The sequence below is a fragment of the Achroia grisella genome, unplaced genomic scaffold (genome assembly GCF_030625045.1).
Source record: "Achroia grisella isolate CSIRO2021 unplaced genomic scaffold, CSIRO_AGI_Agris_v1 utg546, whole genome shotgun sequence".
NCBI lineage: Eukaryota > Metazoa > Arthropoda > Insecta > Lepidoptera > Pyralidae > Achroia > Achroia grisella.
In genome coordinates, this window is record NW_026712931.1 from 3,729,456 (window position 1) to 3,740,998 (window position 11,543).

General features: G+C 31.4%; 1 protein-coding gene across 1 annotated transcript; it reads left to right on the top strand.

Moving 5' to 3' along the window:
* Window positions 1-1,632: 1,632 nt before the first annotated feature.
* Window positions 1,633-7,372, top strand: LOC131848322 (uncharacterized). The gene is made up of 8 exons (XM_059198139.1): window positions 1,633-1,734; window positions 2,884-2,986; window positions 4,358-4,489; window positions 5,010-5,244; window positions 5,774-5,929; window positions 6,386-6,543; window positions 6,730-6,787; window positions 6,960-7,372. Exons 1-8 carry the CDS (start codon window positions 1,660-1,662, stop codon window positions 7,168-7,170), a joined length of 1,128 nt encoding a protein of 375 aa, XP_059054122.1. The 5' UTR covers window positions 1,633-1,659; the 3' UTR covers window positions 7,171-7,372.
* The last annotated feature ends 4,171 nt before the right edge of the window (window positions 7,373-11,543 follow it).

Here is an 11,543-nt window from a genome sequence, read left to right on the forward strand (position 1 = left end):
GGAAAAAATCTTATCGGTTCCACCTCTTTGCAATAGAGATGAAATTAATTTTAATTATTCTTATAGCTCGGTGAAAATCATTTCTACGAAAATTATTACTAATGTGCTTCGTATTCGTATTATTGTCAAGTAGTAGTTAATAACTAAAATAGTTATTGTGTACCTACGAGTACATTTAATTTATCTCTTCTATTAGTCGATTCTTGGACAAAGAATTAGTCTAGCTGTTCAAAGAGGGAACGCTGCCAGTATCTTCGGAACTTTGCCTAAAGGGATCCCTTTTAATAATATATTTTAGTTATTGTATTATATTTTTTAAGCTTTTTAATTTTAGGTTGTAGTTGTGTAATTAAGTTATGTAAATGATATAATTAGTTTAGTATTGTTGTCTTTAAAATTAAATAGTTATTAATAAATGTAATTATGTATTAAGTAGACCTACTTGATAATAATGAATCTATCTCACTGTCGTAACGCACTAAACGAAAAAGTCACCATCATATTAATTTTGGAATTTAATAAATAAGCTAAATTAGATATTTGTACAAACCATTTAAACATTATAATTATAGGTGAGGTATAGGAATTTCGCAGAAAACTGTTGATGATGGAATTCCAATATGACTGATAAGATGAGTCTGCATCAAATTGTGGGGCTAACACACCATCACTGTACTAGCACTTGTTCACTGACAACAATAAAATAATTAAATACGAATGCATAGAATAATCCTGGATAGGAAATTGTATTGACTGAATGTGTAAAGGTTGAATAGAAAATATTCAAACCACCAAATTTGGTTAGTTAAATATTATCGTAAATCCTATCTTCTACACCATAAAATTAAAACCAAAGAATGAATACTAACCATACAGATAGTAGAATATTAACATTATTCAATGTGAAAATAGACAAAATATATGATAAAAAAAATTCATATCTTCATCTTCGGGCATCTTGTATTACTTATGCACAATGCAAATGTTTAAAAAGAATCTGACGTTTTTTTAAACATTTGCATTGTTCTAATTGACACCTAAAACAGATGCATAAACATTACAATGTACCTATATACTTAAAACAATATTTCATTGGTATCAAATTTATATATAAATTTATTTTAAAAAATAAGTACCTCCGAATATTAAACTATCAAGGTCCAATGATTTTTTAATTTTTTATACTGAATAAATAAATCATAAAAGACCTTGCCTCACAAAAGAATATAGGTATACAGTTACATTACGATTTCCATAATATTTTACTTTTAGTGTACACAGACGAAAATGTTTGTGAGTTCAGCATACTGTACCTATTAAATGAATAGGTAAGTTATAGAACTGTACGTAGCCTTTGTAAATTCTAAGGTAAATATCAGATAGGTGCTTACAACAATTACTGTAAGTACCTATTTAGATTGCCGAAAATAAATATAAAAACAAAAAAAAATATTTCGATGCTATATAGTTATATCAAATAATTCTTATTGAATTGTATTGAAAGTGAAGTTTAAGTCGGATTTTTTATTAAATTATTTTGTATGATACGATTACATTACGATTTGTCAGTAGAATTAGGACGCAGGTGGCCTGGAGCAAGGAGGCTGTGTGCGCACGCAGGAGCTGGAGGGCGCTTGGCGGGAGAGCGCGGCAGTCAGCATGAGACGCGCGCGAAGTGTCACGGGCCCCTTGCGGCGCGCCCACCCCGCCTCCGGGGCCACCTGGAATGTTCAGGTACTTCACAAAAAATGCAACAATAACAATGTTCTAATAGCTAACTGTACTATATCAGAGTAATTACTAATATTTTTATAGACCGATAAAGACTTTAAAGCGTACAGTCTTTATCGGAAAACCTATTTTAGTAGTAGTATGTAGTGTTTATGCAACTTGCGAATGTAACCAATGGAAGATTGCGACTCAACAGTTGGCTGAAGACTTGTTGCGCAGTCACACTTGAAGTGGAATACATTAGAACTATTATTTTATTGGGAATAATAGGACCCCTGACGACTGACAAGAGCCGAGCCGAGTGAATGACAACATAACTTCACAAAAAGTGCTTCCCACTTATGTCTGCTTTCTTGAAGTCTGTATTTTTAAATAAATAGAAGACGTTATTTAATTATATATAAATAAAATGGGAAGCATATATTAGGTTCGTTCTCATTTTATGATAGTACCAACAAAAATAAAATTTCTTCCTTATAGGTTTCGTTCATGTGCTCTCATACTCGTATATTGTACAAATATATTTGATAGGGGCATAGAACATTCAATCCTGATATTACTACTAAGATAATCAATGAATATAATATCCAGTATTCTTAGATAATTTTATGTTAATATTTCTCAGTAAAATAAATCCGTCAGGGAATGGATTTATTATTGAGAAATATTAACATAAAATGATCTAGGAACACTGGATATTATATTAATTGCTCGTGTTCTAAAGAGATTTGAGTCTATTCAAATAAAACAATCATTAAAAGCTCATGTATTCCAGAGACAACAGAGTCTGGTACGTCTTATATATCGTAGGTATCGTCCATAAGTTAAATAGATACATAGACAGAACTTTTTTTTCCAAAAAGGACATACTATAAAGAAAATGAGACAAAATAAATACACAAATACTCATAATGGTCAGTTAACAATATAGAATATATAAACAACGTATGAGTATAATAACTCTCAAATGTCTATATAACAAATATAAAACTATTCCAAAAACAAATATTTTCTAAAGGTTTTGTGTGTTTATTTAACATCGTAATTTTATTTATTTTTTAACGGCGTGATTATTTACCACAATCCTTTTATCATAAATACTCATTTACAAACAAAAAATATTATACAAGCATGAATTTAATATGTTTATAGGTGGTCCGTGGAAAGATGTCATCACAATGCCTGTGGCACGCCTGCCGAGCGCTCTCAGCTGGACTGATGTTGATGTTGTTAGGAGCTGCTATGGCAGTCATAGGTATGTCTGTTATTATCATTGTAATCGTAGACTATATAACCAGTAGTGTCCTTATTATATGAAATATCTCGTATTTACTGTCATGACTATGCTTCAAACATAAAACATGCAATCATCAAACGAAAAGCTACAATTTGGCAAGGACAATATACAAACATCTGTCGGGTCTGCTAGTTTTTTTTGTTATTACATAAAACGGGGTTATTAACTTATCAATAACTCGGACTCTGACAGTCAGTAAGAACAGTAAAATTGAATAATGTCAATAAACGTAAGAAATATCTTTAGCAAATGTAAGATTTCTTATTTAATTTTATGTAGCAAAAAGAGAACTTTGAAATTACATTTATCTGTCACTTAGCTGTGCCTACTTAATTACTGGTGTACCTACTTAATTATGGTGGTAGACAGGTGTTGCAAGTTGATAATTAATTTTATTTAACATTAAATTAGATGCATGTCTCAAAACTTTTATAATAAAAAATTATATGTTGAAAACCGGAAATCAAGCATTTTTATGTTATCTGGGATATATATCATATATCAAGCATTTATATCTTATAACAACACAAAAGTATAGCACGATTTTCAATTATAGATAACTATTATTGTAAATCATGCTATATTTTTGTGGTAATAACATTAACCTTAATAACATTAAAGTCCTCAAACTACTATCTACATATTAATATTTACATTTGTATGTTCTCGACCGATATCCAAACTGGAACCTCATCCAGAATCTCATTAGGGCGCGTAATGTGTTTGCACTACAAAGATTGTTAGCATAGGTGCCTGCCTGTAATATACTATGTAGAACCTACTCGGCACGTTCGATAAAAATAAGTATGTACGTATATTAAATGGCATTTTCACATCGACATGTTGCTCTTTATTACGAATGTGATTTGCTGCGAGGGTGGCGGGGGATGGGTTGTGGTTCCTGTCGAGAGAGCGTGTTCCGGTGTTGACGCATCCGGTCTGAAATCGTATATGTGCAACTACATCACATATATGTATTCATATATGTGATGTAGTTCATATTCTGAGGCTTTTTGTAAAATACCTGTATTAAGCTTACAATGCCCAAAAAACTTATTTTGGTTATTGGTAATATATTTTACTAGTATTTGATGTGTTTGTAACCTATTTAAAAGATAGGTTTTTATTATACGAAATATGAAAACATTATGCCAATGATAAATTACTCGTTAATTAAGCCTAATATTATACGTATTAATACCTTTACACCTATAGAAATATAAAATTTTATGATGTAAAGAAATGACTACGAATAAACTTTTTTACGTAGTGTATAATATTTTCAATATTTATCTTAAATAATGTCCTTAAACACGTACTATGTCACAGGATATTATGCAGATACCTTATCAGTAGCGGAAGAAATCCGAGGCAACGCAACTATCTCAGTAAAAGACGAAACTCGAGGCTTCCATCTCAACAACCTTTCATATGCGGGACCTATAGTAATGGGATTTGGAGGTAAGCAGATTCTTTGTATGTTTACAAAATTAATTAGGAATAACTATATGTTTGTCTAGTTCTAGCTGTATAGCATGGCAATCAATGCTTTCTACTTCGTTTGTAGAATTTTGTACAATCACAGATAACATAATATTACATACAACAGAACTATTATGACATATAAATAGTTGTTATTACAACGATTTTTAATCTAACACAACATGTGACCAGGTGTGGTTTACAAATAATTAGAAAATTTATGAGAGGATAAAAAAAAGTTCAGATAAAATTAGAAAACATTATTTCAGGAACTGGATGGTAATATTTTCAAATTGATTTAATAATTACAATATTATTTTATTAATTATATTACCAGGGGACACTTAGTAATAAATCTGATTACCCACTCACCTTATGAGAATTGAGAACGTGTGAGTGATTCCTCTAATGTAACAGTAGCTAATCTGCTGCAGTGACCGTCACGATTAGTTTTCGTAAACTATTCTGCCATCCTCATTGTATTTAAACTGCTTTTCAGGTTTCATAGTAGTGGCGGCTTGCGTAATGACATTCGAGGCGCGCGACAGTGCCGCTAAAGTGACACCAGCGCGGCCGCAAGCGCTACCCCGGCCGGTGCCTCGGCGTGGGCCACCATGCGCGGCACCAGCTCGCCTCGACCAGCTCGGTGTGTACCGACTGCCGCACGTACTGCCGCTGCCACATGCCTTACCGCTACCACCCATACACAGATATCGAACACCTCATACGATCAGGTACGACAACCAACAAAATCTGTCTCGATTGAAATGAATCGAAATATACTTCTTCATAATTTCTATATAATAATGTAAATAAACACAATAAACTATAATGATGTAAAATTATTATTTAGCTTCGTTTTTATTTTATTATATATGTACTTAAATAAATTATTTATATTTCTATTCGATTTAATTTGAGACTAACTTAGTGATGATTTTTGACCCAGTAGTTATGCTGACCATTTTGCTTATAAAGTACATTCATATATGGCGTTTCGTCTTATCATTAACCCACATCCGTTATTCACTAACGATTTTCATTACTATTAACAGATAAGGATGCGAACCAGTACAATTTATATATGTATGTAGGAATGCATGTATTCCAGTATGTAACAGAAATACGTAATTGTAAAGATCTTTATTTTACCTTACCATCCATATCTGTAAACCAACCAATGCACAGACGTCAAGTGGCCTGTTGTAATCCATCAATCGCAGGCTACTTGAGAAAATAGGGCAGTGAGTGTATATGGCACAGAACGGCTGATGACAAAGTGAAGGGCCGCGCACGATTCGGCTCGGCGCCTGACTTGCGTACGGGCAGCGCGCGAGCCGCGCTGCCGGTTAGCACTCTACGACGGCCGCTACGCCGCTACGCGCTCTCCGTAGACGAGCCACCGCAATCCGCAGTCAGGTAACCGTAGCTCGCATTACCACACCTCCATTCGGCTATTACTGCTTCAAATCAAATTATTGTTATTGATTTTAGTTAATTGACTATAGTAGTTTATTTTTGTAAGTACAAGCATATATTACTTTCACAAAGTGTTTATATAGCGATGTATATTTATTAACAAATTTGAATATTCGATTACGTTGTTGTAAAATGTAATTCATGTTTACGAGGTAACGGAACAGACGGATAAAATTGCTGTATTTATTTAAATAAGAAATTACATTTTTAACATACTTGGTAATCAGAATGTCAACAACAGCAAGTAAAAAATACATATTTGAATCAGCAACTCTTCAGATTTACTTAAGTAAAATATATTACGATTAACGAAATAATAATAATTGGATCAGAGAGTCCAAAATAAGTGCATGATTTTAGCTGGACACATAGTCTTACCAAATGTTTCTGCCACAGCGCTAGCGCGGCAGAGTCAGAGTGCGGTTCTCAATCATCGTTGGCGTTGGACCTGCATGGCAGCGGAGCTCGCGGTGGTGTAACGCTTCGCGTGCGAGACAGCTCACGTCGTCGCCCCTTGGCGCGACAGCAGCGCCTTCGAGATGACACCATTCATCGTTAGTATTCTTGAATGTTGAATAATTAAAAGATTAAGTTTTAATATATATATTTGCTTTTTAATGGCTCGAATATTTTGTGATTTAGACAATAGTTTCAATTAAACCATAAATGACAGAAATATTATTCCCATTTTAACTTATATATCTCTATTTATATGTTTAACATTATTCTTTTGCTTACAGCAACAGCAGGTGATAGTATTACCAATATAAACAACACGACAGAAGAATCGATATCGAGGTATATTATTTGATTTTATTGTATGATCAAGTATTATTATGTAAAAAATAAAACACTATTAAACAATCAAGCTCAGCATTATTTTAAAGAATACTTATATGTATGTATAAAAAAATCATTTAATAATACAATGAGAATAAAGTGTAAAATTCTTTGACCTATTTTTTTTCAGACCAAATGAGGAAGGGGAAGACAATAAAAATTCTGTAGAAATGGTGCATTTGTGTGGTGATCACGGCCGCGCCAGAAGCGCGCCGCCATCGCCGCTGCAGGATCTCACTTCCTCACCGGCATCACCCTCCTCGCACGCCACAGATACTTGCATACTAATAGAGGAATCACCCATCGAGGAATTTGTAGAATGCCCTTCACCAGATAAATGAAAACGAGACGTGTCTCGGGACACCGAGACTTTACAACCCGGCGCGCTCACAAATGATGACCTTTGTTGATATTTTGTATAAAATTATACAATTTTTTGGTTACTCTTTATTATATGTACTTAACAATTTATAGTTAAGTATGTCCACTTGAGGGCTTTTCGATGTGTCTTCGGAAAACGACGACAATTATCTATTTTTTAGATCCACGTTATAATACCTATATATAATAATGTTGTTTAGGAATGTTTATGACGTGTATACATTAGTTGTAAGGCGTTGTATGACGGACTTAGTAGGATATATTATTAAGAAATGGTGTTATCGTAGGTTATACATTGATGGATAGAGAAAATTGGTGGTATTTGCAACAATTTGAGATGTACTTAGAATGCGATATTATTGCGAATAAAACATATAAAACGGCAAATGAAAAAATTTACGTTACTTTTTAATTACTATTACATAATACTTTCAAATAAAAAATAATTTTGTGAACTTCAAAAAATTATGCTACTGGGTTATTAAATTAAATATCAAGAATATTATCATCAAAATATTAAAAATAATTTTCAGAATTAACAACTGAATATATATTTATAAATTACGAGACAATTATATCAAACAATTCTAGCATATTTTCATAGCAGAAGAAAGTTATATATCATATCTGTGTTAGTTTTATCCAGTGCCAGATTATTTATAATATAATTTGAATGATAAATTACGTATTTCTCTATTACTTTTAGAAAATGCTGGATTTATTTATCCTTACATTATTTTTTCTTTTTATCATAATGTATATACTTATAGTTTTATTTTTATTATGTATAATTTTTACGCTGCAATTTGTCATGTACTGTCAATCTTGCATATACAGAATTTAGATTAATGTACTGCGTAGCGCTACGTACGAACGACGTAGCTATTTTGTAACGCTCTTTGTTGCTGGTTTGCGGGTCAGAAAATAACCAATATCTCTATGTTTTCTTTACCCATACTTAGTCAGTGATGATACATTCCAATTGCTTTTAATGTATCTAGTTTCTAAATATATATACATACTAGAATAATAATCAATATAACTGTTATACTCACAGTGTTAATTCTTATGCCTGCTATGAGTACAACCAAAAGTACTTGAATTTTAGAGAAATAGTATAATCTCTTTCTGATTGTTAGTGGGTACTGTAGCGTCTGAGTGGTATCTACTCGTCAGGTGCAAGCTCAGCAGTAAAGAACCAAACTCAAAGAAATTTGACAAGTTTATTCATTGTTAATTCAGGAATACAACGGTACAAACACTGTTTTAGCTTCAGTCGACTGTAGAAAGGATTTCCCATTCTGCTGATAGCTATACATAGTTTAAACGCTTATTTTGTTTGCATACAAATTTGTGTAGTGGCTTTACCAGTTTTGAGTTCTGTATATCGCTTATCAATATATTTTGAATGAAGGCATTAATAATTATGAACATAAAACATTTTTTAAACAGAATACGTAATTCATATCTTAAACGTATATTATTTAAAATTTACATACTCGTATAACTAAATTACAAATAGTACCAAAAATTGATTAATGTGTATAATTCTATTACGTTTCAGAACATTAATTATATAAGACTGATAAAGCGAATTTTGTATAAATCTAAAATCATAAATTAATGTAATAAATTAGAATTATTATTTTTTATAAAGTACAGTTGCTTGTTATTTTACTACTAATATTGTACTTACATTTTACATAGCTAATATGCATCTATATCATCTACAATATCTAATTGAGTTTCTTCATTTTAAAAATCGCCGTGGCTGTAAATATATTACCTAATGTACATTTGCAAACTTTGTATTAGTTGCAAATGAAATACCTTTCTATATTACACTTTAAATAGCAATATATAATTGATTATATTGCTAATTATTGTTATTAAGTAATTTCAATGTAGACATTTCAATTGTGGAGGTATTTATTTAGTTGAAGGATAGTATTTAGTAAAATTAATAAATAAAAAAATGTTAATTGTATATTTTTATTCCAAAAGTCTTTTTAATGGCAGTATAAGGAGGCTCGTTTTCCCAGCAGTGGAGCATTAGTTTGCAATATTAAAAATTTTCTATATACGGGTGTATTATATTGAATAGCTTATTTTGTTTATAGACATATTAAATAGTAGTCAACATGAAACTAAACATAGAAATAATTTTCTCCATAATTGTTTTATTCATTAATAATTTTCTAAGTATTATGTTTTTGTAGTGGTTATGTATGTACCTATATTTTGCAGCAGCTTTATATATAACATAAATTATGTGACAATTTAAATAAGAATGTGATAAACGATTCTAACTTATTGTTAGAGAGGACCGGCGATCGTTGTGTTGCATTCTGTAGTTAGCACATACGAATTCACTCGTTTTAAGTCTAGTTACGTATTGTAGTACTTATACATGAAACTTGTATATTTGTAAAGGTAGATAATATAATTATGTGAATAATTACACAACTTATTTTACGTTTTATCCTGGCAAAACTTCTATACTTGAATGTTTTATATACATGATTTCTGTAACGTTTTTCTTACATAATAAAGATATGATGATAATCAGTGAATGACATAAGTAACAATTACATGTAAAAGTACGTTATATTTCTAAAGTGAAAAAATAACTGTTACTCTCATTTCGCAATTTAATCTCAACCACACTGGATATACATGCCATACACTGGACACTAAATAACTAATAGACGCACTTAAAAGTATTTTTTTAAATACATACACATTAATATAGTAGAAAATACTCAAACTAATTAACACAAACAGATTTAACTAGGGAGATCCTCAAAACATTTATATTATTAAAACTGTAATTAAAATAGTTTCATTCTTATTATTTTATTCATTATACTATATATTAATAAATTACGCAAACATTGTTACATGTACTCGCAACAAGGGCCTAGTTTAAAAAAAGTGACACTTAAAGTCGGACGTTAAATGGAAGAGAGTCGTATTTATTCATTCATCCACATAGCATAGAAGTATTTATTACACTATATTCATGTAGGAACTATTATTAATGTAGATCGGTGGACCCACGAAACAGTTCCCGTAATAACACGGCACTACAGTGTCTCATTATTAAAGTGAGCTATGCCGTTTATCTGTGTCGATTATCTACGAATATCGTAGAGGAGCAATCCCCGCCTTTTTTAGGATTGCATATTTGTAATCAATTAGCTGTATAGATTAACTTAGACGGTTGCGTCCTCATACACATTCTTTCAGTCCGTGTCACAATTTTTTTTCTAATGTGTAAGCATCTTATGTATCACTCTCGTAATAGATCTTAAAATGTATTTATTTGTTCAGGGCCGTTAAAGCGTTCGAACTAGGACACAGAAAACGTACTCGCAATACACTACTGTACTAATTAAATAAAAAAATTGATTCAGTGTTTCTAATTAATGAAGCGATGTAAAGTTTATATTTATGTTACTAAAAAATTAAATTTTATCACTTTAAATAATTACATTTTTGTAAAATTATTTTTATTAGCCAATTACCTGACTGATGAATTAATTCGTATTAATAAACTTTTATACGGACTTGAAATAATTATATATACATTAGTACATAATGCAAGTCTCTTGTAATTATTAAAATGTCATTTCAAATAATGATGATGTGTACTCGATCCAAATGGTTGTTGTGATGTCTATTAAACTTGTTGAATATAAGGATATCTCTTTTATTTTTGACTATTTGTTTCAGACGAAAATATATATATTAGTTCGTTCGATAGACTTAATTAATATAATCATATAGTTTTTCATGTACTCGCTCGACTGGACATATACTAGGGATTATCCATCAGGACGGCTTCTGATTGAATGCATAATCAATGACCGAACCGGGTGTTTAAAAATTTGAAATTCCAAATTTCAAGTGATAGTATTCACTTCTAAAATAAAACACAGTGATATGTAAACAATACTACTGTGTAATGTGATAAACGGACTATGCAATACTTTGATTGGCACCAAATAATTTTCAATGAACTTCTAAGATAACTTTCTGTGGTTAAGTCTGCAATTAAAATACATCCTTTATAACACTATCGTTTTAGTTATTGTATGGTTTCTTACATTAATAAAACTGTATGTCACTGAAAGTTTTCAATGCACAATCTGCGCACTAATACCTGAGGTAATCCTATCAAAGGTGTCAAGGCAGATAATCCACAGAATTTCATTAGCGTGTAATACGAATGTTATAAAACTGAAAAACTTACTCCCGAGACCAGCAGTCAGTCAGTTGGTTAGGCTAGCAGTCGCACTACCAAGGACTGCTCACGCCTTCCCTATCTATA